The 25,355-nt window shown below is 47.4% G+C and overlaps 1 protein-coding gene across 1 annotated transcript; it reads right to left on the bottom strand.

Moving 5' to 3' along the window:
• Positions 1-283: 283 nt before the first annotated feature.
• On the bottom strand, positions 284-24,431 carry psip1b (PC4 and SFRS1 interacting protein 1b). Its single transcript, XM_071378838.1, has 13 exons — positions 24,291-24,431; positions 21,324-21,431; positions 20,442-20,503; positions 19,340-19,475; positions 18,953-19,027; positions 18,690-18,851; positions 18,457-18,535; positions 17,079-18,349; positions 7,335-7,444; positions 5,587-7,206; positions 4,369-4,507; positions 4,046-4,147; positions 284-1,833 (listed from the first exon to the last, which is right to left on the bottom strand). The coding sequence occupies exons 2-13, from the start codon at positions 21,405-21,407 to the stop codon at positions 1,483-1,485; spliced, it is 4,191 nt and encodes a 1,396-aa protein (XP_071234939.1). The 5' UTR covers positions 21,408-21,431; positions 24,291-24,431; the 3' UTR covers positions 284-1,482.
• Between the last annotated feature and the right edge of the window lie 924 nt (positions 24,432-25,355).

Here is a 25,355-nt window from a genome sequence, read left to right as displayed (position 1 = left end):
CATTTATTACCAGTGACAGAACGGTTTACAACAGCGTAACCTGAAATGAATGCTCATTTATTACCAGTGACAGAACGGTTTACAACAGCGTAACCTGAAGTAATGCTCATTTATTACCAGTGACAGAACGGTTTACAACAGCGTAACCTGAAGTAATGCTCATTTATTACCAGTGACAGAACGGTTTACAACAGCGTAACCTGAAGTAATGCTCATTTATTACCAGTGACAGAACGGTTTACAACAGCGTAACCTGAAGTAATGCTCATTTATTACCAGTGACAGAACGGTTTACAACAGCGTAACCTGAAGTAATGCTCATTTATAAAACGTGACAGAACGGTTTACAACAGCGTAACCTGAAGTAATGCTCATTTATTACCAGTGAAATGACATCTGTAAAACATATCTGTAGGTAATGTGTAACAAATCTACTCCACAGTGTCAAACCAAAGTGTGTTCCCCTTTTAAACCCAACTCCTGTCCGTGGTGTCTCTGTGTGTGTGTCGCTGCAGTTGAATCAGGGGTTAAAATATAACGCCGCCGTCTGTCCTGGGATGAATCAGATGACCAGCCAGACTCTTTTAACTTGTGTGCTACCGTCTGGCCCTCTGGGGGTTTACAACCATGAGCAGCGATGGCTATTGAACGGAGATACCTGAAGGGTAATATTACCTGGCAACCAGATCTGCTTTTAGGCTACTAGCCAAATTGGCTAAAGCAATAATCAACGTGGCTACTAGGCTACGTATTGCAGGGACAGAGTACAAGCAAAGTAGAAATCCAGGCTAAAGTAGAATCAAGTCTATAACATCACAGTTAAAAACTACACAACAACATAAAGTATGGTATTTAAGAGAACATACAAGGTATAAAAAATAAAACTAAAACATCAGGAAAGTAAAAACGTGTGTAGACTGAACTATTCCCTGGTTTCTACAGAACATCCTATAAGAAGGGCTTCTTTATTAAAGCATCAGAGGAAAGCTTGTCCTCTAATCCTCAGGGAAAGGAGACGACTTAAGACACTCCCCAGGTCGGTCTGTCTTTAGGAGAACACCTGGTACCCCGTTTTCCCGGTCTTCTAGAAGACTTAACAACCTGAACTTGTCAAATAAAAAAATAAATAAAAAAACACTCGTCCTTTTCCATCGCTTAACGTCTGCAATGTTTTTTGAAACGGTGTGCACCAATGAATATGGGTAAAGCGGTTGTCCAAATACTCTTGAGTGGACAACGGAGGGTAAAGAAACACCATAACCCCAGTTGGACAGCTGGTATGTTCCGTGTTCACCCCCTCTGATTCTGAGTTGGTATGTTCCATTGTTCTGTTCCCCCCCAGGTACAGATCTAGAATCAGTTTCCCTCCCCAAATACTAACCTTCAACCATTAGGTGGTCGAAAACTGTGACCTGCACCAAGATCAGTGTCTAGGGACAACTTCACCCTGCTCCGTTTCTCCCAGTGGAGCTCAGGATGATTCTATTGTAGTTTGGAGCTTCCCTCCTCTGGCAACACCTCTGGCACCTCCTCTGGCAGCACCTCCTCTGGCACCTCCTCAGTCACGACCCCCTTCTCTCCTCCCCTTCTCTCCTCCAGTTGACTCATTCTCCTGCGAACCTCCTGCAGCACCTCTCCTCTCCTCTTCTGTTTCTCCCTCCATCGCTCCACCCTCTCCTCCTCCTCCCTCTCTTTCTCCTCCAGGAGCGAGCGGAGGAACTCGGGGCTGATGACGTTATCCTTGTCGTTAACCAATAGGAATGCGTTCTTGAAGCGGTTGTAGAGCATCGACGCCTTGTCCATCACGTCCTGGTTACTGCGGAAACGGCGCATCTGGGAAGCACACAGTTGTGGTTTAGGTGTGTGGTTAGGAAAGTATTCATACCCCTTTGACTTTTTCAACAAGTTCCGGCCTTATTCCAAAATTGATTACTTAAAACATTTTCCTCAATCTACACACAATACTCCATAATGACAAAGCGAAAACAGGTTTAGACATTTTTTGAAAATGTATTACGAAGTAAAAAACAGAAATACCTTATGTAAAAAAAAAAGTATTCAGACCCTTTGCTATGAGACTGAGTTCAGGTGCATCGTGTTTCCATTGATCATCCTTGTGATGTTTCTACAACTTGGAGTCCACCTGTGGTAAATTCAATTGATTGGACATGATTTGGAAAGGCACACACCTGTCTATATAAAAAGGTCCCACAGTTGACAGAGCATGTCAGAGCAAAAACAAGCTCTGCCTTCCTACAGAAGGAATTGTCTGTAGAGCTCCTAGACAGGATTTTTCCGAGGCACAGATCTGGGGAAGGGTACCAAAACATTTCTGCAGCATTGAAGGTCCCCAAGAACACAGTGGCCTCCATCATTCTTAAATGGAAGAAGTTTAGAACCACTAAGACTCTTCATAGATTTGCCAGCAGCATACCACCCTGCATACCACTGTTGGCTTGCTTCTGAAGCTAAGCAGGGTCGGTCCTGGTCAGTCCCTGGATGGGAGACCAGATGCTGCTGGAAGTGGTGTTGGAGGGCCAGTAGGAGGCACTCTTTCCTCTGGTCTAAAAAATATCCCAATGCCCCAGGGCAGTGATTGGGGACACTGCCCTGTGTAGGGTGCCGTCTTTCGGATGGGACGTTAAACGGGTGTCCTGACTCTCTGAGGTCATTAAAGATCCCATGGCACTTATCGTAAGAGTAGGGGTGTTAACCCCGGTGTCCTGGCTAAATTCCCAATCTGGCCCTCAAACCATCATGGTCACCTAATAATCCCCAGTTTATAATTGGCTCTTTCATCCCCCTCCTCTCCCCTGTAACTATTCCCCAGGTCGTTGCTGCAAATGAGAACGTGTTCTCAGTCAACTTACCTGGTAAAATAAATAAAAATAAATAATAAAATAAAAAATAAAAAAAATAGATCTGGCCGCCAGTCAAACTGAGCAATCGGGGGAGAAGGGCCTTGGTCAGGGCAATGACCAAGAACCAGATGGTCTCTGACAGAGCTCCAGAGAACCTTCCAGAAGGACAACCATCTCTGCAGCACTCCACCAATCAGGCCTTTATGGTAGAGTGGCCAGACAGAAGCCACTCCTCAGTAAAAGGCACATAACAGCCCGCTTGAGTTTGCCAGAAGGCGCCTAAAGACTCTCAGAACATGAGAAACAAGATTCTCTGGTCTGATGAAACCAAGATTTAACTCTTTGGCCTGAATGCCAAGCGTCACGTCTGGAAAAATCCTGGCACCATCCCTATGGTGAAGCATGGTGGTGGCAGCATCATGCTGTGGGGATGTTTTTCAGCGGCAGGGACGGGAGACTAGTCAGGATCGAGGGAAAGAGCAAAGTACAGAGAGATCCTTGATGAAACTCCTGAGCACTCAGGACCTCAGGCTGGGTAGAAGGTTCACCTTCCAACAGGACAACGACCATAAGCACACAGCCAAGACAACGCAGGAGTGGCTTTGGGACAAGTCTCTGAATATCATTGAGTGGCCCAGCCAGAGCCCGGACATGAACCCGATCGAACATCTCTGGAGACCTGAAAATAGCTGTGCAGCGACGCTCCCCATCCAACCTGACAGAGCTTGAGAGGATCTGCAGAGAAGAATGGGAGAAACTCCCCAAATACAGCTGTGCCAAGCTTGTAGCTTCATACCCAAGAAGACTTGAGGCTGTAATCGCTGCCAAAGGTGCTTCAACAAAGTACTGAGTAAAGGGTCTGAATACTTATGCAAATGCAATATTTCAGTTTTGAATTTGTAATAAATCTGCAAAATTTATTATTGTGATGTCATTATGGGGTATTGTGATGTCATTATGGGGTATTGTGATGTCATTATGGGGTATTGTGATGTCATTATGGGGTATTGTGTGTAGATTGATGAGGAACATGTTTTTATTTAATCCATTTTAGAATAAGTCTGTAACGTAACAAAATGTGGGAAAAGTCAAGGGGTCTGAATACTTTCCGAAAGCACTGTAAGTCAGGTGTGTGTGTGTGTGTGTGTGTGTGTGTTATTGGATGTATGTGGAAGCTGTCGTACCTTTCTGAGAGTAGTGATGAGTTCACTGTGTCTCTGGACGTGTTGTGATGTTACATAGACCATAGTGAGTTGGTCCAGCGCTGTCAGACACTTACTAATGTCCTGAGACACAGAGACAGAGACACAGAGACGTTATATAGACCATAGTGAGTTGGTCCAGGACAATCAGACACTAACTAATGTCCTGAGACAGAGACGTTATACAGACCATAGTGAGTTGGCCCAGCGTTGTCAGACACTAACTAATGTCCTGATGGAGTGGGAGGGGGGGGGGTAAACGGTTACATTTCTCTAATAGATCAAAGGGTGTGCGTGTGACTCACAGGGTTGTCCGTCTTCAGAGAGATGCGTATATCTCCGTGTATACGGTGTAGGGTAGAGTCCGTCAGAGTGAAAGATTCTTTAGTGGTATGTAGTTTAGACACACTGTCTGTTATCTGGCCGTCCCCTAGTACACCTCCCCTGGTACAGACAAGACAAACAATGGCTAGTTATGATCACCGACATAAAAATGCAAGCAGACAGGTACAGGACAGACACAGGTACAGGACAGACAGAGAAAAGACAGTTACAAGGGAGACAGGCAGACAAAGACAGGCAGGACAGAACAGGTACAGGACAGACAGAGAAAAGACAGTTACAAGGGAGACAGGCAGACAGAAAGACAGGTAGTACAGAACAGGTACAGGACAGACAGAGAAAAGACAGTTACAAGGGAGACAGGCAGACAGAAAGACAGGTACAGGACAGACACAGGTACAGGACAGACAGAGAAAAGACAGTTACAAGGGAGACAGGCAGACAGAAAGACAGGTAGTACAGAACAGGTACAGGACAGACAGAGAAAAGACAGTTACAAGGGAGACAGGCAGACAGAAAGACAGGTAGGACAGAACAGGTACAGGACAGACAGAGAAAAGACAGTTACAAGGGAGACAGGCAGACAGAAAGACAGGTACAGGACAGAACAGGTACAGGACAGACAGAGAAAAGACAGTTACAAGGGAGACAGGCAGACAGAAAGACAGGTACAGGACAGAACAGGTACAGGACAGACAGAGAAAAGACAGTTACAAGGGAGACAGGCAGACAGAAAGACAGGTACAGGACAGACAGAGAAAAGACAGTTACAAAGGAGACAGAAAGACAGGTACAGGACAGAACAGGTACAGGACAGAGAAAAGACAGTTACAAGGGAGACAGGCAGACAGAAAGACAGGTACAGGACAGACACAGGTACAGGACAGACAGAGAAAAGACAGTTACAAGGGAGACAGGCAGACAGAAAGACAGGTAGGACAGAACAGGTACAGGACAGACAGAGAAAAGACAGTTACAAGGGAGACAGGCAGACAGAAAGACAGGTAGTACAAAACAGGTACAGGACAGACAGAGAAAAGACAGTTACAAGGGAGACAGGCAGACAGAAAGACAGGTAGTACAGAACAGGTACAGGACAGACAGAGAAAAGACAGTTACAAGGGAGACAGGCAGACAGAAAGACAGGTAGGACAGAACAGGTTATTCGTTCCTGTACTCACTGAGGTGATTTAGGCTCCTCCTCCTGTCGTCTCTCTATCTTTTCTGTCTCCACTTTCTTGGATTCGGACTTGCTGGCCTCCGCCCGGGTCGATTCGGACTTGCTGGCCTCCGCCCGGGTCGATTCGGACTTGCTGGCCTCCGCCCGGGTCGATTCGGACTTGCTGGCCTCCGCCCGGGTCGATTCGGACTTGCTGGCCTCCGCCCGGGTCGATTCGGACTTCTTGGCCTCCGCCCGGGTCGATTCGGACTTCTTGGCCTCCGCCCGGGTCGATTCGGACTTCTTGGCCTCCGCCCGGGTCGATTCGGACTTCTTGGCCTCCGCCCGGGTCGATTCGGACTTCTTGGCCTCCGCCCGGGTCGATTCGGACTTCTTGGCCTCCGCCCGGGTCGATTCGGACTTCTTGGCCTCCGCCCGGGTCGATTCGGACTTCTTGGCCTCCGCCCGGGTCGATTCGGACTTCTTGGCCTCCGCCCGGGTCGATTCGGACTTCTTGGCCTCCGCCCGGGTCGATTCGGACTTCTTGGCCTCCGCCCGGGTCGATTCGGACTTCTTGGCCTCCGCCCGGGTCGATTCGGACTTCTTGGCCTCCGCCCGGGTCGATTCGGACTTCTTGGCCTCCGCCCGGGTCGATTCGGACTTCTTGGCCTCCGCCCGGGTCGATTCGGACTTCTTGGCCTCCGCCCGGGTCGATTCGGACTTCTTGGCCTCCGCCCGGGTCGATTCGGACTTCTTGGCCTCCGCCCGGGTCGATTCGGACTTCTTGGCCTCCGCCCGGGTCGATTCGGACTTCTTGGCCTCCGCCCGGGTCGATTCGGACTTCTTGGCCTCCGCCCGGGTCGATTCGGACTTCTTGGCCTCCGCCCGGGTCGATTCGGACTTCTTGGCCTCCGCCCGGGTCGATTCGGACTTCTTGGCCAACGGCCGGGTCGATTCAGACTTCTTGGCCAACGGCCGGGTCGATTCAGACTTCTTGGCCAACGCCCGGGTCGATTCAGACTTCTTAGCCTCCGCCCGGGTCGATTCAGACTTCTTAGCCTCCGCCCGGGTCGATTCAGACTTCTTAGCCTCCGCCCGGGTCGATTCAGACTTCTTAGCCTCCGCCCGGGTCGATTCAGACTTCTTAGCCTCCGCCCGGGTCGATTCAGACTTCTTAGCCTCCGCCCGGGTCGATTCAGACTTCTTAGCCTCCGCCCGGGTCGATTCAGACTTCTTAGCCTCCGCCCGGGTCGATTCAGACTTCGTAGCCTCCGCTGATTTCTTGCTCTCCACTTTCTTCTCCATCTTTTGTTCTAGTTTCTTACATTCAGTTTTTTTGCCTTCCAAATTTTTTACTTCCGTTTTCGTACTTTCCACCTTCTCATCTGTTTTCTTCCTCTCCGTTGCCTTGACGCCTGTTGTCTTGACGCCTGTTGTCTTGACGCCTGTTGTCTTGACGCCTGTTGTCTTGACGCCTGTTGTCTTGACGCCTGTTGTCTTGCCCTCTTTCTGTTCTTCTGGCTTCTTGCTCTCCTTTTTCTTGCCGCCTGTTGTCCTGCTCGCTGTTTTTCTGTCCCCTTTCTGCCCACCTGTCTTTCTACTCTTCTTCTCTTCAGCTTTCTTCCCTCCAGCTCCATTTTTCCTGATGAAAGGAAGAACAAAAAAAAAAGTAGATTATTTCAGATTAATGTGTGTGTGTGTGTGTGTGTTTCTGCTCAGAGCAGTGTAGGGCAGCGTGTGTGTGTGTGTATTCATGAGGTGTGTGCTCACAGTGTCCGTGTAGGTTTAAGGCTCTGTCTTCTCAGGCCCTTCCTTCTAGTGAGAAGTCCTTGTAGAGACTTCAAGACACTCTCTCTCCTGGCCGCAAGACGCCGCCGACGCTGCACACACACACACACACCGTAAGTACACACACGGACGGGCACACGCCCACACGGGAATACAAACAGGATGTTACATCACTATCAATCTTCACCACTAGTACTGGACAGTTCTTGCATTGTAAAGTGTTCTAGCCTGTATGGGCATTGTTCTGCAAAACAGTAATTGACAGTTTTAACATTTCTACATGCCTCGTCACATTATCCATGTGTGTTAACTTCTGTGCAGCATGAACGGGGAAGCTAACATGATGCAGCCCAGACTGGTCTGCATTTCAAACGACACCCTATATAGTTCAAAGTAGGGATATATAGGGAACTAGTGTTGCACTGTACACCCACACTTCTGTACTTTGACACTAGAACATGAAAAACGGTTCGGAACTAGAATTTGTGTTACTTTCGGGTACTTCTGCCAAATGTGTCTCAAAGATCAATGCTGTGTATCAGCATAGCTGACCTCTTATAGCCTGCACCCTGTCTGCTCCACTAGCTCACTGCTAGCCTGGGCTGCACCCTGTCTGCTCCACTAGCTCACTGCTAGCCTGGGCTGCACCCTGTCTGCTCCACTAGCTCACTGCTAGCCTGGGCTGCACCCTGTCTGCTCCACTAGCTCACTGCTAGCCTGTACTGGGAGTCTGGGCTGCACCCTGGGCTGCATCATGTTAGCTCCACTAGCTCACTGCTAGCCTGGGCTGCACCCTGTCTGCTCCACTAGCTCACTGCTAGCCTGGGCTGCACCCTGTTAGCTCCACTAGCTCACTGCTAGCCTGGGCTGCATCATGTTAGCTCCACTAGCTCACTGCTAGCCTGGGCTGCATCATGTTAGCTCCACTAGCTCACTGCTAGCCTGTACTGGGAGTCTGGGCTGCACCCTGGGCTGCATCATGTTAGCTCCACTAGCTCACTGCTAGCCTGTACTGGGAGTCTGGGCTGCACCCTGTCTGCTCCACTAGCTCACTGCTAGCCTGGGAGTCTGGGCTGCATCATGTTAGCTCCACCAACTCACTGCTAGCCTGGGAGTCTGGGCTGCATCATGTTAGCTCCACCAACTCACTGCTAGCATGGGAGTCTGGGCTGCATCATGTTAGCTCCACCAACTCACTGCTAGCCTGGGAGTCTGGGCTGCATCATGTTAGCTCCACCAACTCACTGCTAGCCTGGGAGTCTGGGCTGCATCATGTTAACTCCACTAACTCACTGCTAGCCTGCACTGGGAGTCTGGGCTGCATCATATTAGCTCCACTAACTCACTGCTAGCCTGGGAGTCTGTGCTGCATCATGTTAGCTCCACTGACTCACTGCTAGCCTGGGAGTCTGGGCTGCATCATGTTAGCTCCACTAACTCACTGCTAGCCTGGGAGTCTGGGCTGCATCATGTTAGCTCCACTAGCTCACTGCTAGCCTGGGCTGCATCATGTTAGCTCCACTAGCTCACTGCTAGCCTGGGAGTCTGGGCTGCATCATGTTAGCTCCACTAACACACTGCTAGCCTGGGCTACATCATGTTAGCTCCACTAGCTCACTGCTAGCCTGGGCTGCATCATGTTAGCTCCACTAGCTCACTGCTAGCCTGGGCTGCATCATGTTAGCTCCACTAGCTCACTGCTAGCCTGAGAGTCTGGGCTGTATCATGTTAGCTCCACTAACTCACTGCTAGCCTGGGAGTCTGGGCTGCATCATGTTAGCTCCACTAACTCACTGCTAGCCTGGGAGTCTGGGCTGCATCATGTTAGCTCCACTAACTCACTGCTAGCCTGGGAGTCTGGGCTGCATCATGTTAGCTCCACCAACTCACTGCTAGCCTGGGAGTCTGGGCTGCATCATGTTAGCTCCACCAACTCACTGCTAGCCTGGGAGTCTGGGCTGCATCATGTTAGCTCCACCAACTCACTGCTAGCCTGGGAGTCTGGGCTGCATCATGTTAGCTCCACTAGCTCACTGCTAGCCTGGGCTGCATCATGTTAGCTCCACTAGCTCACTGCTAGCCTGGGCTGCACCCTGTCTGCTCCACTAGCTCACTGCTAGCCTGGGCTGCACCCTGTCTGCTCCACTAGCTCACTGCTAGCCTGTACTGGGAGTCTGGGCTGCATCCTGGGCTGCATGTTAGCTCCACTAGCTCACTGCTAGCCTGGGCTGCACCCTGTCTGCTCCACTAGCTCACTGCTAGCCTGGGCTGCACCCTGTCTGCTCCACTAGCTCACTGCTAGCCTGGGCTGCACCCTGTTAGCTCCACTAGCTCACTGCTAGCCTGGGCTGCATCATGTTAGCTCCACTAGCTCACTGCTAGCCTGTACTGGGAGTCTGGGCTGCACCCTGGGCTGCATCATGTTAGCTCCACTAGCTCACTGCTAGCCTGTACTGGGAGTCTGGGCTGCACCCTGTCTGCTCCACTAGCTCACTGCTAGCCTGGGAGTCTGGGCTGCATCATGTTAGCTCCACCAACTCACTGCTAGCCTGGGAGTCTGGGCTGCATCATGTTAGCTCCACCAACTCACTGCTAGCATGGGAGTCTGGGCTGCATCATGTTAGCTCCACCAACTCACTGCTAGCCTGGGAGTCTGGGCTGCATCATGTTAGCTCCACCAACTCACTGCTAGCCTGGGAGTCTGGGCTGCATCATGTTAACTCCACTAACTCACTGCTAGCCTGGGAGTCTGTGCTGCATCATGTTAGCTCCACTGACTCACTGCTAGCCTGGGAGTCTGGGCTGCATCATGTTAGCTCCACTAACTCACTGCTAGCCTGGGAGTCTGGGCTGCATCATGTTAGCTCCACTAGCTCACTGCTAGCCTGGGCTGCATCATGTTAGCTCCACTAGCTCACTGCTAGCCTGGGAGTCTGGGCTGCATCATGTTAGCTCCACTAACACACTGCTAGCCTGGGCTACATCATGTTAGCTCCACTAGCTCACTGCTAGCCTGGGCTGCATCATGTTAGCTCCACTAGCTCACTGCTAGCCTGGGCTGCATCATGTTAGCTCCACTACCTCACTGCTAGCCTGGGAGTCTGGGCTGTATCATGTTAGCTCCACTAACTCACTGCTAGCCTGCACTGGGAGTCTGGGCTTTATCATGTTAGCTCCACTAACTCACTGCTAGCCTGGGAGTCTGGGCTGCATCATGTTAGCTCCACTAGCTCACTGCTAGCCTGGGAGTCTGGGCTGTATCATGTTAGCTCCACTAACTCACTGCTAGCCTGCACTGGGAGTCTGGGCTTTATCATAATGGTAAAATAAAATAAATAAAAAAATCATGTTAGCTCCACTAACTCACTGCTAGCCTGGGAGTCTGGGCTGCATCATGTTAGCTCCACTAGCTCACTGCTAGCCTGGGAGTCTGGGCTGTATCATGTTAGCTCCACTAACTCACTGCTAGCCTGGGAGTCTGGGCTGCATCATGTTAGCTCCACTAACTCACTGCTAGCCTGGGCGTCTGGGCTGCATCATGTTAGCTCCACTAACGCACTGCTAGCCTGGGCTACATCATGTTAGCTCCACTAGCTCACTGCTAGCCTGGGCTGCATCATGTTAGCTCCACTACCTCACTGCTAGCCTGGGAGTCTGGGCTGTATCATGTTAGCTCCACTAACTCACTGCTAGCCTGCACTGGGAGTCTGGGCTGCATCATGTTAGCTCCACTAACTCACTGCTAGCCTGGGAGTCTGAGCTGCATCATGTTAGCTCCACTAACTCACTGCTAGCCTGGGAGTCTGGGCTGCATCATGTTAGCTCCACTAGCTCACTGCTAGCCTGAGAGTCTGGGCTGTATCATGTTAGCTCCACTAACTCACTGCTAGCCTGGGAGTCTGGGCTGCATCATGTTAGCTCCACTAACTCACTGCTAGCCTGGGAGTCTGGGCTGCATCATGTTAGCTCCACTAACTCACTGCTAGCCTGGGAGTCTGGGCTGCATCATGTTAGCTCCACCAACTCACTGCTAGCCTGGGAGTCTGGGCTGCATCATGTTAGCTCCACCAACTCACTGCTAGCCTGGGAGTCTGGGCTGCATCATGTTAGCTCCACCAACTCACTGCTAGCCTGGGAGTCTGGGCTGCATCATGTTAGCTCCACCAACTCACTGCTAGCCTGGGAGTCTGGGCTGCATCATGTTAACTCCACTAACTCACTGCTAGCCTGGGAGTCTGAGCTGCATCATGTTAGCTCCACTAACTCACTGCTAGCCTGGGCTGCATCATGTTAACTCCACTAACTCACTGCTAGCCTGCACTGGGAGTCTGGGCTGCATCATGTTAGCTCCACTAACTCACTGCTAGCCTGGGAGTTTGGGCTGCATCATGTTAGCTCCACTAACGCACTGCTAGCCTGGGCTACATCATGTTAGCTCCACTAGCTCACTGCTAGCCTGGGCTGCATCATGTTAGCTCCACTACCTCACTGCTAGCCTGTACTGGGAGTCTGGGCTGCATCATGTTAGCTCCACTAACTCACTGCTAGCCTGTACTGGGAGTCTGGGCTGCATCATGTTAGCTCCACTAACGCACTGCTAGCCTGGGAGTCTGGGCTGCATCATGTTAGCTCCCCGTTCATGCTGCACAGAAGTTAACACACATGGATAATGTGACAAGGCATGTAGAAATGTTAAAACTGTCAATTACTGTTTGCAGAACAATGCCCATACAGGCTAGAACACTTTACAATGCAAGAAGATACCGGTAGCTTCCAAGCTTGGTAAGCTAGCTTTCCTAGGTCGCTTCCAGCTTGGTAGACTAGCTTTCCTTGGTAGGCTAGCTTTCCTTGGTAGCTTCCAGCTTTCCTTGGTAGACTAGCTTTTATTGGTAGCTTCCAGCTTTCCTTGGTAGGCTAACTTTCCTTGGTAGCTTCCAGCTTTCCTTGGTAGGCTAGCTTTCCTTGGTAGCTTCCAGCTTTCCTTGGTAGGCTAACTTTCCTTGGTAGCTTCCAGCTTTCCTTGGTAGGCTAGCTTTCCTTGGTAGCTTCCAGCTTTCCTTGGTAGGCTAGCTTTCCTTGGTAGCTTCCAGCTTTCCTTGGTAGGCTAGCTTTCCTTGGTAGCTTCCAGCTTGGTAGGCTAGGTTTCCTTGGTAGCTTCCAGCTTTCCTTGGTAGGCTAGCTTTCCTTGGTAGGCTAGCTTTCCTTGGTAGCTTCCAGCTTGGTAGGCTAGCTTTCCTTGGTAGGCTAGCTTTCCTTGGTAATCTCTCACAAAGAAGATGATGTGAGGGGGGAGGGGCTATGAGATTATTTAATAAGATACTCTTTCAAGAGGGTTTCAGATGTTTTTCAGAAGATGGGCAGGGACTCTACTGTGCAGGAGCTGCCCTCCCGTTGGGGTGGGAAAGCCAAAAGACCAGAGATGGCAGAATGGAGTGGTCGGGTTGGGCTGTAGTGGTCGGGTTGGGCTGTAGTGGTCGGGTTGGGCTGTAGTGGTGGGGTTGGGCTGTAGTGGTGGGGTTGGGCTGTAGTGGTGGGGTTGGGCTGTAGTGGTGGGGTTGGGCTGTAGTGGTCGGGTTGGGCTGTAGTGGTCGGGTTGGGCTGTAGTGGTGGGGTTGGGCTGTAGTGGTGGGGTTGGGCTGTAGGGTTTGATCATAGCCTGAAGGTAGAGGGGCAGTTCCTCTCGCTGCTCAGTAGGTCAACATCACTGCCTTGTAGTGGACACGAGCTTCAATTCACCTTTTGACAACATCCATTTTGATTTAAAAATCAAAACTTATTTTGGCCATGGAAGATGTGGTCAGAAAGTAACTTGAGACCTGAACAGTCAAGATATAAAGATGTTTAAAGTTCACCATTTAGCATTCCCCACCATCCCATGAGACATCAATGTCTTCATCACTGGAAAATATTTAAAAAAAATTACATTTGAGTTTGATATCATTTAAAAGTGTACAGTGTTTTCAAACTATTTCATTATTTCTTGAAAATTAATTTGATAAATTAAGTCTTTTTTTTTTTACGTAAAAAAAAGAAGAACGTAAGTTATCTAAAATTGCATAAACTCAGTTGTGTTTCTCATATTCACTTTGTAGTCTAGACCCTACTTCACATCGGAGGTGGTGGTGGTTTGTGTGGTGTGCCCGCCCTCTGTTGAGACACAACATGCTCTTGAAGACAAGGTGGGTGTCATTTCAAATGATAGAAATAGTATTCATAGAATGAACCTATCCCTTCAGTCCACTGCAATTTACCTGGTACACCATTGAAATGTAAATATTGTGATGGCGCCGAATTTGTCTGAACCGTGTCAGTGCTTCTCCTTCCAATGGGGCGCCGCCCCTTTAATTCCCTATAAAATAGCCAGCTGCTCAAGAGATGGGTGTTCTAGGGGAAGAGTTCCAACCCTCAGCTCGGGAAGCTTGTTCCTACCCCGTTGTTTTGTTTCTATAAAGTGTAAGAGTCCGTGAGTCACTCTGATAGCAGAACTCCAGCGGAGAATGGAGACCTGCTCCGTATTGGTTCGGGGAGACCTGCTCCGTAGTGGTTCGGGGAGACCTGCTCCGTAGTGGTTCGGGGAGACCTGCTCCGTAGTGGTTCGGGGAGACCTGCTCCGTATTGGTTCGGGGAGACCTGCTCCGTAGTGGTTCGGGGAGACCTGCTCCGTAGTGGTTCGGGGAGACCTGCTCCGTAGTGGTTCGGGGAGACCTGCTCCGTAGTGGTTCGGGGAGACCTGCTCCGTAGTGGTTCGGGGAGACCTGCTCCGTATTGGTTCGGGGAGACCTGCTCCGTAGTGGTTCGGGGAGACCTGCTCCGTAGTGGTTCGGGGAGACCTGCTCCGTAGTGGTTCGGGGAGACCTGCTCCGTAGTGGTTCGGGGAGACCTGCTCCGTAGTGGTTCGGGGAGACCTGCTCCGTATTGGTTCGGGGAGACCTGCTCCGTATGTTAAGAGTTGTTGGAATAATATATTGTGAATCCTTACTATGTGAAAAGACAAAAAGAGCGTTTATGGTTTTCATAGGTTGTGAATGACACTGGTTTTACACTTCACTTTATGGAGGGACAATTGCGTGACTGAGGTCAGTTGGGTTCACTCAACCATTTACCGGGCCGGATCATTTTATGCCTGAGGTACTGGACATTACAGGTGAAAGGTCAAATTTTCAATTTTGACTTTAACATGAGTCCTTTTTATTGGTGTAGACTTGACGGACCAGACGGAACTCATTTCCCTACAAACAAAAAGGAGAAATTCTACAATCTCTCTGGTAGGCCGACCTACCTGGCACCGCTAACAAACAATAACCCGGTAGGCCGTTCTACCTGGCACCGCTAACAAACAATAACCCGGTAGGCCGACCTACCTGGCACCGCTAACAAACAATAACCCGGTAGGCCGACCTACCTGGCACCGCTAACAAACAATAACCCGGTAGGCCGACCTACCTGGCACCGCTAACAAACAATTACCCGGTAGGCCGACCTAACAAACAACCTCAAGTCAAAACCGTTAAAATTGTCATTTTTACTTCTAATGACGACCACCAGTCTCCCCACCATCAAAATGTCAATTTAAAAATGTTCAGTTCTATTATCTATATTTCAATAGGTTTCCTCCTGAGGATTGATCATGTAGTTTTAAAATTAACATTCGAGTCAACATACTCTGATGTGTGGACCTCCAACCATCTTTGTGGCACCATTTGAAAGTTGACATTTCTAATCTAAATCCTATTTTAGTGCATTTCAAATCAGACAAAACAGGACACACGTATTCATGAGCATGTTTCTCAACCAGCGAGTTGTTTTTTTTGTTTGGTTTTTAAAAAATGAATCAAGAATTTACAAAATAGTTAGACAATTTTGTAAGTTTTTAAAATGATATCAAACTCAACCGTTAATAAGACATTGATGTCTCGTGGGATGGTGGTAAAATGGGTCAACCTTGAACACACCCTTTTATCTCCTGGAAAATGTTTTGACATTCGGGTCTAAAAAGTCCCTTTCTGACCACACAACGGGCAAATGTCTTGGAAACTTTTCGTTGAAATCAAAAACGGGATGCTGTCAAGAAGTGATTGAGGTAAATCCATTTGAATTCGACGCACACACACACACATTTAATACGCATTTACCTGTACTGTGAATAGACCTAGGCTACATCTTGACATACCCACTTTATCAATACAGATTTACCATTCAAATAAAATTACCATTATGTTACGTAATTAAATTTGTAAAAAAAATAAATCAAATTGATTGTAAACTGAACAAAAAATATAAAAAGCGACATGCAACAATTTCTTAGATTTTACTGTTACAGTTCATATAAGGAAATCAGTCAATTTAAATAGAATTCATTAGGTCCTAATCTATGGATTTCACATGACTGGGAATACTGATATGAATCTGTTGGTCACAGATACCTTAAAAAGAAAGGTAGGGGTGTGGATCAGGAAACCAGTCAGTATCTGGTGTGACCACCATTTGCCTCATGCAGCGTGACACATCTCCTTCACATAGAGTTGATCAGGCTGTTGATTGTGGCCTGTGGAATGTTGTCCCATTTCCTCTTCAATGGCTGTGTGAAGTTGCTGGATATTGGCGGATACTGGAACAAGCTGTCGTACACGTTGATCCAGAGCATTCCAAACATGCTCAGTGGGTGACATGTCTGGTGAGTATTTTTCAGCTTCCAGGAATTGTGTACAGATCCTTGCGGCGTGGGGCTGTGCATTATCATGCTGAAACATGAGGTGATGGCGGCGGATGAATGGCACAACAATGGGCCTCAGTATCTCGTCACGGTATCTTTATGCATTCAAATTGCCATCTATAAAATGCAATTGTGTTCGTTGTCCGTAGCTTATGCCTGCCCATACCATAACCCAACCGCCACCATGGGGCACTCTGTTCACAACGTTGACATCAGCAAACCGCTCGCCAACACTGCGCCATACACACGGTCTGCGGTTGTGAGGCCAGTTGGACGTCATGCCAAATTCTCTAAAACGATATTGGAGGCGGCTTATGGTAGAGAAATGAACATTAAATTATCTGGCAACAGACAGCTCTGGTAAACATTCCTGCAGTCAGCATGTCAATTACACACTCCCTCAACTTGAGACATCTTGTGTGACAAAACTTCACATTTTAGAGTGACCTTTTATTGTCCCGAGCCCAAGGTGCACCTGTGTAATGATCACGCTGTTTAATCAGCTTCTTGATATACCACACCTGTCAGGTGGATGGATTATCTTGGCAAAGGAGAAAGGCTCACTATCAGGGGATGTAAACAAACAAGAAAGAAATAAGCTTTTTGTGCGTATGAAACATTTCTGGGATCTTTTATTTCAGCTCATGAAAACATGGGACCAACACTTTACATGTTGCCTTTATATTTTTTGTTCAGTGAATAATTTATTCGTTAATGCATACATGTTGATGTAAAAAAAATATAAAAAAATCTACCGTCATGATATTGAATTCAAGATGGCCACCGATTGAACAGGTCAGTAGCTGAGTTCACCTGCCATTCTGGGACTTTGACTTATATGCCATCTTTTGTTGCCGTGGTATCGTTTAGCTATCGTTTTCCTATCAAATATCGTGACTGTATCGAGTATTGGAATACTAAACCTGATATTGGGGTCAAAATTCTAGTATGGTGACAACGCTATAGGGAATAAGGGGGGGGGGGGCATTTGAGATCTGTCAGAGCGCACTCACCTCTTCATCCTGACCAGCACTGATCTCTGTAACAGTATTGTTCCCCTTCACTGCTACCCCACCCTCCTCTCCGTTCCCCTTCACTGCTACCCCACCCTCCTCTTCGTTCTCCTTCACTGCTACCCCACCCTCCTCTCCGTTCCCCTTCACTGCTACCCCACCCTCCTCTTCGTTCTCCTTCACTGCTACCCCACCCTCCTCTCGGTTCCCCTTCACTGCTACCCCACCCTCCTCTTCGTTCCCCTTCACTGCTACCCCACCCTCCTCCTCCTCGTTCCCCTTCACTGCTACCCCACCCTCCTCTCGGTTCCCCTTCACTGCTACCCCACCCTCCTTCCCCTTCACTGCTACCCCAGCCTCCTCCTCCTCATTCCCCTTCACTGCTACCCCACCCTCCTCTCCGTTCCCCTTCACTGCTACCCCACCCTCTTTCCCCTTCACTGCTACCCCACCCTCCTCTTCGTTCTCCTTCACTGCTACCCCACCCTCCTCTTCGTTCTCCTTCACTGCTACCCCACCCTCCTCCTCCTCGTTCCCCTTCACTGCTACCCCACCCTCTTTCCCCTTCACTGCTACCCCACCCTCCTCTTCGTTCTCCTTCACCGCTACCCCACCCTCCTCTTCGTTCTCCTTCACTGCTACCCCACCCTCCTCTTCGTTCCCCTTCACTGCTACCCCACCCTCCTCTTCGTTCCCCTTCACTGCTACCCCACCCTCCTCCTCCTCGTTCCCCTTCACTGCTACCCCACCCTCTTTCCCCTTCACTGCTACCCCACCCTCCTCTTCGTTCTCCTTCACTGCTACCCCACCCTCTTTCCCCTTCACTGCTACCCCACCCTCCTCTTCGTTCTCCTTCACCGCTACCCCACCCTCCTCTTCGTTCTCCTTCACTGCTACCCCACCCTCCTCTTCGTTCCCCTTCACCGCTACCCCACCCCCCTCCTCTTCATTCCCCTTCTTAACCTCTTCCTTGTGGATTACTTCTTTGTCTGTTTCTAAACATTCCACCTCCCTCATCTTACTGACTTCAATCTTTCCCTCTTCAACACCAACTTCCTTTATCTTCTCTCCCTCATCCTCCTTTTTCCTCTTCCTCCCTCTACGCTCCCCCAGTTTCTTTCTCTCTTCTGTTGTCTTCTCTCCCTCATCCTCCTTTTTCCTCTTCCTCCCTCTACTCTCCCCCTGTTTCTTTCTCTCTTCTGTGGTCTTCTCTCTCTTGCTCTTTGTAGTGGAAGAGCTTTTCTCCTCCGTCAATCTTGTCTTCTTGCTGGCTGTGGAGACCAGAACAGGACGTCCATTTTAGAATCCCCCTGTCCCATGACACCACATTGATATAATTGATACAAAATGGCTGACAGCTAGTGGTGATGTTCTTTACCTGGTGGGATTACAGTTGAACCGGCCGGGGCTGTCTTCTGCCCTTGGACAGGCTCGTCCTGGGTAGGATGCATTCCAATCTAATGACACGTATTAGCATAGCAGAGGTTATTGGTCTTTTAAATTGATTTATAAACTCGTTTGTAAACATCAGCAATTAAAAAAGCCTTTATACATCTAGATCTGACAGATAAATGTTAAGTTTAGAAACATTGGTGCTTTTCCCCTCCATACCTTTTTCCTTTTCTCAGCTCTTGTGTTGGCCGGCGTGTCAGTTTTCTGTTGGCCGTCGGCCGATGTTTTTTTGTTTCCCGGGGCCGTCACTGCCACTGTCTTGATAGTCTTCGCTTGTGTTTTAGGGGCCTTTATCGAGGCCTGTTTAGGGAAGGTGGACATCTGTAAGGAAGTAAAAAAAAAATAATAAAAAAAAAAAAAGACTAATGATTTTCTACTATTATATAGCTACTGTCTGTATCACAGCTGGACAGTCGACTCACTTTGACCGGCGCTGGTGTCTTGGACTGGTCTGGAGGTTTTTCTGCTTGCTCCTTTTTGGCTGCGCTAGCACCCACCTGTTTCAGACAGAGAAACAGAGACTGAGCTGAGAGCAAGAGGAATTCCAATTCACTACATGGAGGGAGGTGTGTCAGAGAGAGATAGAGAGAGTGAGTGAGAGAGTGTGTGTGTGTGTGTCAGAGAGCAAGTGAGAGAGTGTGCCTGTGTGAAAGAGAGAGAGAGTGTGCCTGTGTGAAAGAGACAGAGAGAGAGACAGACAGAGAGAGAGAGAGACAGACAGAGAGAGAGAGAGACAGAGAGAGACAGAGAGAGAGACAGAGAGAGAGAGAGACAGACAGAGAGAGACAGACAGAGAGTGTCCTCCTCACCTTCTGTTTGCTGCATACTTTAGGAGTGTTCTCTATCTCCCACATTCCCTCTGTGAAGCCTCTAATGCGCACTCCTTTCCCATATCTGCCCTTGTTCCCTACGTAGGTCACTATATTTTCAAATGGTATGGATGCTCTGGGAACAGAAGAAGGAGACGCGGTCCACAAACAAGAACAGAATGACAGAAACCATCAAATTCCCATTTTGGCCATTTATCAGACACTTATCTAGGGCGACTTACAGTCAGTACAAACTAATCATACATACTAATTATATATTTCCAATTGGAGACTACTAGCATGTAATAATCATAATAATAAATAAATAAATGATAATAATGATAATAAATAACAATAAATAATAGATAATAAATAACAATGATAATAAATAACAATAGATAATAATAATTATAATAAATAGTAATAATAATAATAAATAACAATAAATAATAATAATGATAATAAATAGTAAATAATGGTAAATAATAAATATTGATAATAATAATATAATAATAAATATAAATAATAATGATGTTATAGGAGCAACTATTTAAAAAATATTCCCATCCCTCGTCTTTCCAGTTCGCTGTTGCTAGCGACTGGAACTCAAACTGGACAGTTTTATCTCCATCTCTTCATTCAAAGACTCAATCAATGACACTCTTACTAACAGTTGTGGCTGCTTTGCGTGATATATTGTTGCCTCTACCTTCTTGCCCTTTGTGCTGTTGTCTGCGCCCAATAATGTTTGTACCATGTTTTGTGCTGCTACCATGTTGTGCTGCTACCATGCTGTGTTGTCATGTGTTTCTGCCTTGCTATGTTGTTGTCTTAGGTCTCTCTTTATGTCGTTTTGTGTTGTCTCTCTTGTCCTGATGTGTGTTTTGTCCTATATTTATATTTTATTATATGAAAATAATAATTTGTTCTTAACTGACTTGCCTAGTTAAATAAAAGTTAAATAAAAGTTAAATAAAACATGAATAAAAAGCTGCATCAGTAAATCAGCCTTAGCCTTGGATTGGAAGGAAGGAAGGATTGGAAGGAAGGATAGGAAGGAAGGATTGGAAAGAAAGATAGGAAGGAAGTCTCCTCTACTTACGTCTGGTGAGTTCCAAAGAAGAACACTGGAACCTTCTTCTTAGAGATCTCGCCCCGGGCGATCTGTAGGAGAAACACAGACACTATCTGTCTGTCTGTCTGTAGGAGAAACACAGACACTATCTGTCTGTCTGTCTGTAGGAGAAACACAGACACCATCTGTCTGTCTGTCTGTAGGAGAAACACAGACACTATCTGTCTGTCTGTCTGTAGGAGAAACACAGACACCATCTGTCTGTCTGTCTGTAGGAGAACCACAGACACTGTCTGTCTGTCTGTAGGAGAACCACAGACACTATCTGTCTGTCTGTAGGAGAACCACAGACACTATCTGTCTGTCTGTAGGAGAAACACAGACACTATCTGTCTGTCTGTAGGAGAAACACAGACACTATCTGTCTGTCTGTAGGAGAAACACAGACACTATCTGTCTGTCTGTCTGTAGGAGAAACACAGACACTATCTGTCTGTCTGTCTGTCTGTCTGTCTGTAGGAGAAACACAGACACTATCTGTCTGTCTGTAGTCGAAACACAGACACTATCTGTCTGTCTGTCGGAGAAACACAGACACTATCTGTCTGTCTGTCTGTCTGTCTGTAGGAGAAACACAGACACTATCTGTCTGTCTGTCTGTCTGTCTGTAGGAGAAACACAGACACCATCTGTCTGTCTGTCTGTAGGAGAAACACAGACACTATTGGCTTGTCTCAACCATCTTCCTCTCCTGAGCCCTTTGAGGAGTTGCAGTGATGAGACAAAATCGTAACTAGCAATTAGGGAGAAAAACAGGGTCAAATAAAAAAGGTTGTCAACTACATAGGGACTACATAGGGCATCAGCAGACAGTCAGTGTGTGTGTGAGAGAGAGAGTGTCAGACTCACCCTGGCCGGCCAGTGGGGGAAGCCCCTCATCTTGGCGAAGACCAAGTCCCCAGGTTGGAACGTGTCTGCTGCCTTGCCTGGCATCCTGCTGCAGCACTACTTCTCATACTGTGGAGAGGAGAGGAGGGAGATAAGGTCGCCCTGATAGAGATCAGCTGACAAGACAGACACGTTGCTAAAACACTAGTAGAGAGGTAGTTGGTTTGCAAAACCAGACATCGTAAAAATAAAGGAAAAGCGCCAATCTTCAGTTGCTACAACAATTTTGACATCAATGAATGATATAAACACATTGAGTCTTGAAGAATATAACTTCTTCTACTACTTCTTCTACTTCTGCCTCGTGAGTTTAGCACAACTGTGGAACTCTATCAGAACCCAAGCTAGCTAAGTTAGCCTTCAACAGGAAGTGAACGGTAAAACAAAGAGCTAGCTGTTGGACCACGCAGTGTCAGACGTTCACAGTAACAGAGTAGCAAGGGGAAAAAAACATATTTTCACCGTTTCATATCATCGAAATCCCAGCACGTTTTTTGGGCTCATTTCAGTCATTTTTACCTGATGAATCCTGTTGAAAAATCATTTTTTTTAAAAGGGACCATTTAGTTTACATACATTGAAAATGATACTGTTTCTGCTTCCTGTTGTCATGGCTTTGTGATTTATGTCCTAGTGTCATAACAACGCTTTTAAAATGTCCAAATTTATAATCAATAAGTTGTGATATTTTTTTTAAAGACCAATACATAATAATTACTCCCTCCACACAGGTCACACTTGTATTCTAGGGCTGAAAAAGAATAATCTTGGTCGACCGAGAGTCATCTGTTTTTTCAACCAATCGATTACAAGCAGTCACTTAAGACTGGAAATAATTTGATTGTTCTACTTTAAATTGTTCCCGCCTAAATCACTCACATCGATATTGTATAGAAATCAATGGAACTGGGACAATAACTGCGGTACCGAACAGACAAACCGCAAGTAACTTGGGTATACTACATATAGTATCAGTGGATAGATGACAACCTGTTGTGGCAATTTACCGAGTCCTCCTTGCTAGCTAGCGGGAGGCAGGGTCCTTCGGCTCCCACCTACCCTCACGGTTAACAGAACTGGGGGGGGCTAACGAAACAGTCTACCTAGCTAGCACACGGTGTCACTCCTGCCTGCTGTATACCAGATTCCTCCTTAGGACTAGCTGGCTAAGCTAGTAAACAGTGTCCTTCACTCCCACCTGACATCAGCAAACCACTCGCCCACACAACGCCATACAGAGTCTGCCATCTGCCCGGTACAGTTGAAATCGGGTTTCATCCGTGAAGAGGACACTTCTCCAGCGTGCCAGTGGCCATCGAAGGTGAACATTTGCCCACTGAAGTCGGTTATGATGCCAAACTGCAGTCAGGTCAAGACCCTGGTGAGGACGACGAGTACGCAGCTGAACTTCCCTGAGACGGTTTCTGACAGTTGGTGCAGAAATGCTTCTGTTGTCCAAACCCACAGTTTCATCAGCTGTCCTGGTGGCTGGTCTCAGACGAACCCGCAGGTGAAGAAGCCGGATGTGGAGGTCCTGGGCTGGCACGATTACAGGTGGTTGTGAGGCCAGTTGGACTTACTGCCAAATTCTCTACAACAACATTGGAGACGGCTTATGGTAGAGAAATTAACATTAAAATCTCTGGCAACAGCTCTGGTGGACATTCTTGCAGTCAGCATGCCAATTGCACGCTCCCTCAACTTGAGACATCTGTGGCATTGTGTTGTGAGAAAAATGCATATTTTAGAGTGGCCTTTTACCCGCCCCAGCGTAACAGTTTTGCTTCCGTCCCTCACCTCGCCCCTACCTGGGCTCGAACCAGGGACCCTCTGCACACATCAACAACAGTCACCCACAAAGCACCGTTACCCATCACTCCACAAAAGCCGCTGCCCTTGCAGAGCAAGGGGAACAACTACTTCAAGGACTCAGAGCGAGTGACGTCACCGATTGAAACGCTATTAGCGCTCACCCTGCTAACTAGCTAGCCATTTCATACCGGTTACACCAGCACAAGGTGCACCTGTGTAATGATTATGTTGTTTAATCAGCTTCTTGATACGCCACACCAGGTGGATGGATTATCTTGGCAAAGGAGAAATGCTCACCGACAGGGATGTAAACAAATTTAGGCACAATTTCATAGTAATAAGCTTTTTGTGCCTATAGAAAAAGTCTGTCGTCTTTTATTTCTGCTCATGAAACATGGGACAAACACTTTACATACTGCCTTTATATTCTGGTTCAGTATACGTTCTTAGTCATTATCAAATAGACTTCTCAAACATAAGTCACTTTGCTATTACGTTTATTTTGATTGGCGATTATCTACATTTATCAAAAGTCCCATTTAAGTGGCCTGATTTCAGATGCACGCAACTGTCCATTTAAAGCAGGATTACTAGGGGAAATCGTTCTGGCAAAGCATGTAAACGTTAACTAACTATTATATTAAATCTGACTATCCACAATAATTGCATTATCGTGTGCAAGTAAGCGTACTCATGGACACTCAAGAGTACGGGAGGCTTGGGCGCCATTTTCGTAAAGTAAGAACGCGATCCACCAGCCAAACATGGAACGAACAGACTTCCCTCACCAGTTAGCGTGAAGAACTGGAAGTCAAGCAATGGACAGTCAATAACATGTTTAAGTGGCAGCCTTCATATTACACCGTCGTAGACTGACACGTTTATTAGCTCGGAGCTCATAAATGTGCTTGATTCTTTGGCGTCTTTTTGCTATATATTAGATAGATCATGTTTACAAAAAGAGGCTAGCTATATAGCTAGCAAGCCGAGTCACTGAAAACGGAACACCGTTGTATCTTTTCTCCGTTATTAGATTGCTAACTTTGCCACAATAATGCATTGTAGCAAGGTAGTCTAGTAAAAAAAAATATGCATGCGTATTGTTGAAATTCTTACCAGAAAACAAGTGGGCCAGAGTTGTAAAGGCGTGCCTGTTACTCGCAGCTGGAATTGAATTCACACGTGTGAAGCTAGCTACAATAACAATCAACCACAATGGGGAAATTTGCGGTTCGACTTCAAAATAAAGGTCTCCCCTTTGAAATCGCCTCATAACCGATACAAATAGTGGAATCATGACAAATTTTGACGACTTAATTCTGAACGAGGTTGGAATGTTGTTATATACATTTTTTTTTTAAATACAATAATTAATTTGACACAAAACAGTACAAATCTGTTGAAATATTTTTGATTTATTAGACTTCAAAATTGCATTGGGGGCCATACTTCAATCATCCTTATGTGGCTAGCTTCACACAGGTCTCACTTCCGCCCTCCGCTGGACTGGGTCATGGCTAGATAGTATCCATCTTTTGTCAAATGAACGTCAAAAGTTGTTGTTTATTGCATTTCAGCTAACCCTAACCCTTTTCCTAAACGTAACCTAATTCTCATAACCTGCTACGTTAATTATCCTAACCTGCTGCGTAAATTATCCTGAACTACTACGAAAAGTCAAAGCTCATGTTAACTTGACATGGATCCGTCTAGCTATTATGGCGGCCGTACCACGAGGGCAAGCCAGGGGGGACATACTTCGCAGTATAAAGGCCATAACGTTAACTATCAAACTAATGCAAACCAGTTGAACATTTAGCCAGAACTGGAGATTAAACGAAACTTTACTCAGAGAGTTTCTAAACCTAAACCAGCACCCACCCATAGCACGCGCTCCAGCAGGTATATTTCAATGGTCACCCCCAAAGCCAATTCCTCTTTGGCCGACTTTCCTTCCAGTTCTCCGCTGCCAATGACTGGAACGAACTGCAAAAATCACTGCAGCTGGAGACTCATATCTCCCTCACTAACTTTAAGCACCAACTGTCAGAGCAGCTCACAGATCACTGCACCTGTACATAGCCCATCTGTAAATAGCCCATCCAACTACCTCATCCCCATACTGTTATTTTTTTATTTTGCTCCTTTGCACCAGTATCTCTACTTGCACATCTATCCCGC

The sequence above is a fragment of the Salvelinus alpinus genome, chromosome 31, assembly GCF_045679555.1.
Source record: "Salvelinus alpinus chromosome 31, SLU_Salpinus.1, whole genome shotgun sequence".
Taxonomy (NCBI): Eukaryota; Metazoa; Chordata; class Actinopteri; order Salmoniformes; family Salmonidae; genus Salvelinus; species Salvelinus alpinus.
Note: the sequence above shows the minus strand (reverse complement) of the source record. Positions and strands in the feature narration are given on the sequence as shown.

Excerpts from the sequence above, each read along its gene's own strand:
- psip1b (XM_071378838.1), bottom strand. The coding sequence starts at position 21,407 with ATGCCAGGCAAGGCAGCAGACACGTTCCAACCTGGGGACTTGGTCTTC. Across the intron at positions 19,476-20,441 it reads TTCTTTGGAACTCACCAGAC|AGCATCCATACCATTTGAAA; the intron begins GTAAGTAGAGGA and ends TTCTGTTCCCAG. Across the intron at positions 18,350-18,456 it reads TTCAACTGTAATCCCACCAG|CCAGCAAGAAGACAAGATTG; the intron begins GTAAAGAACATC and ends TGGTCTCCACAG.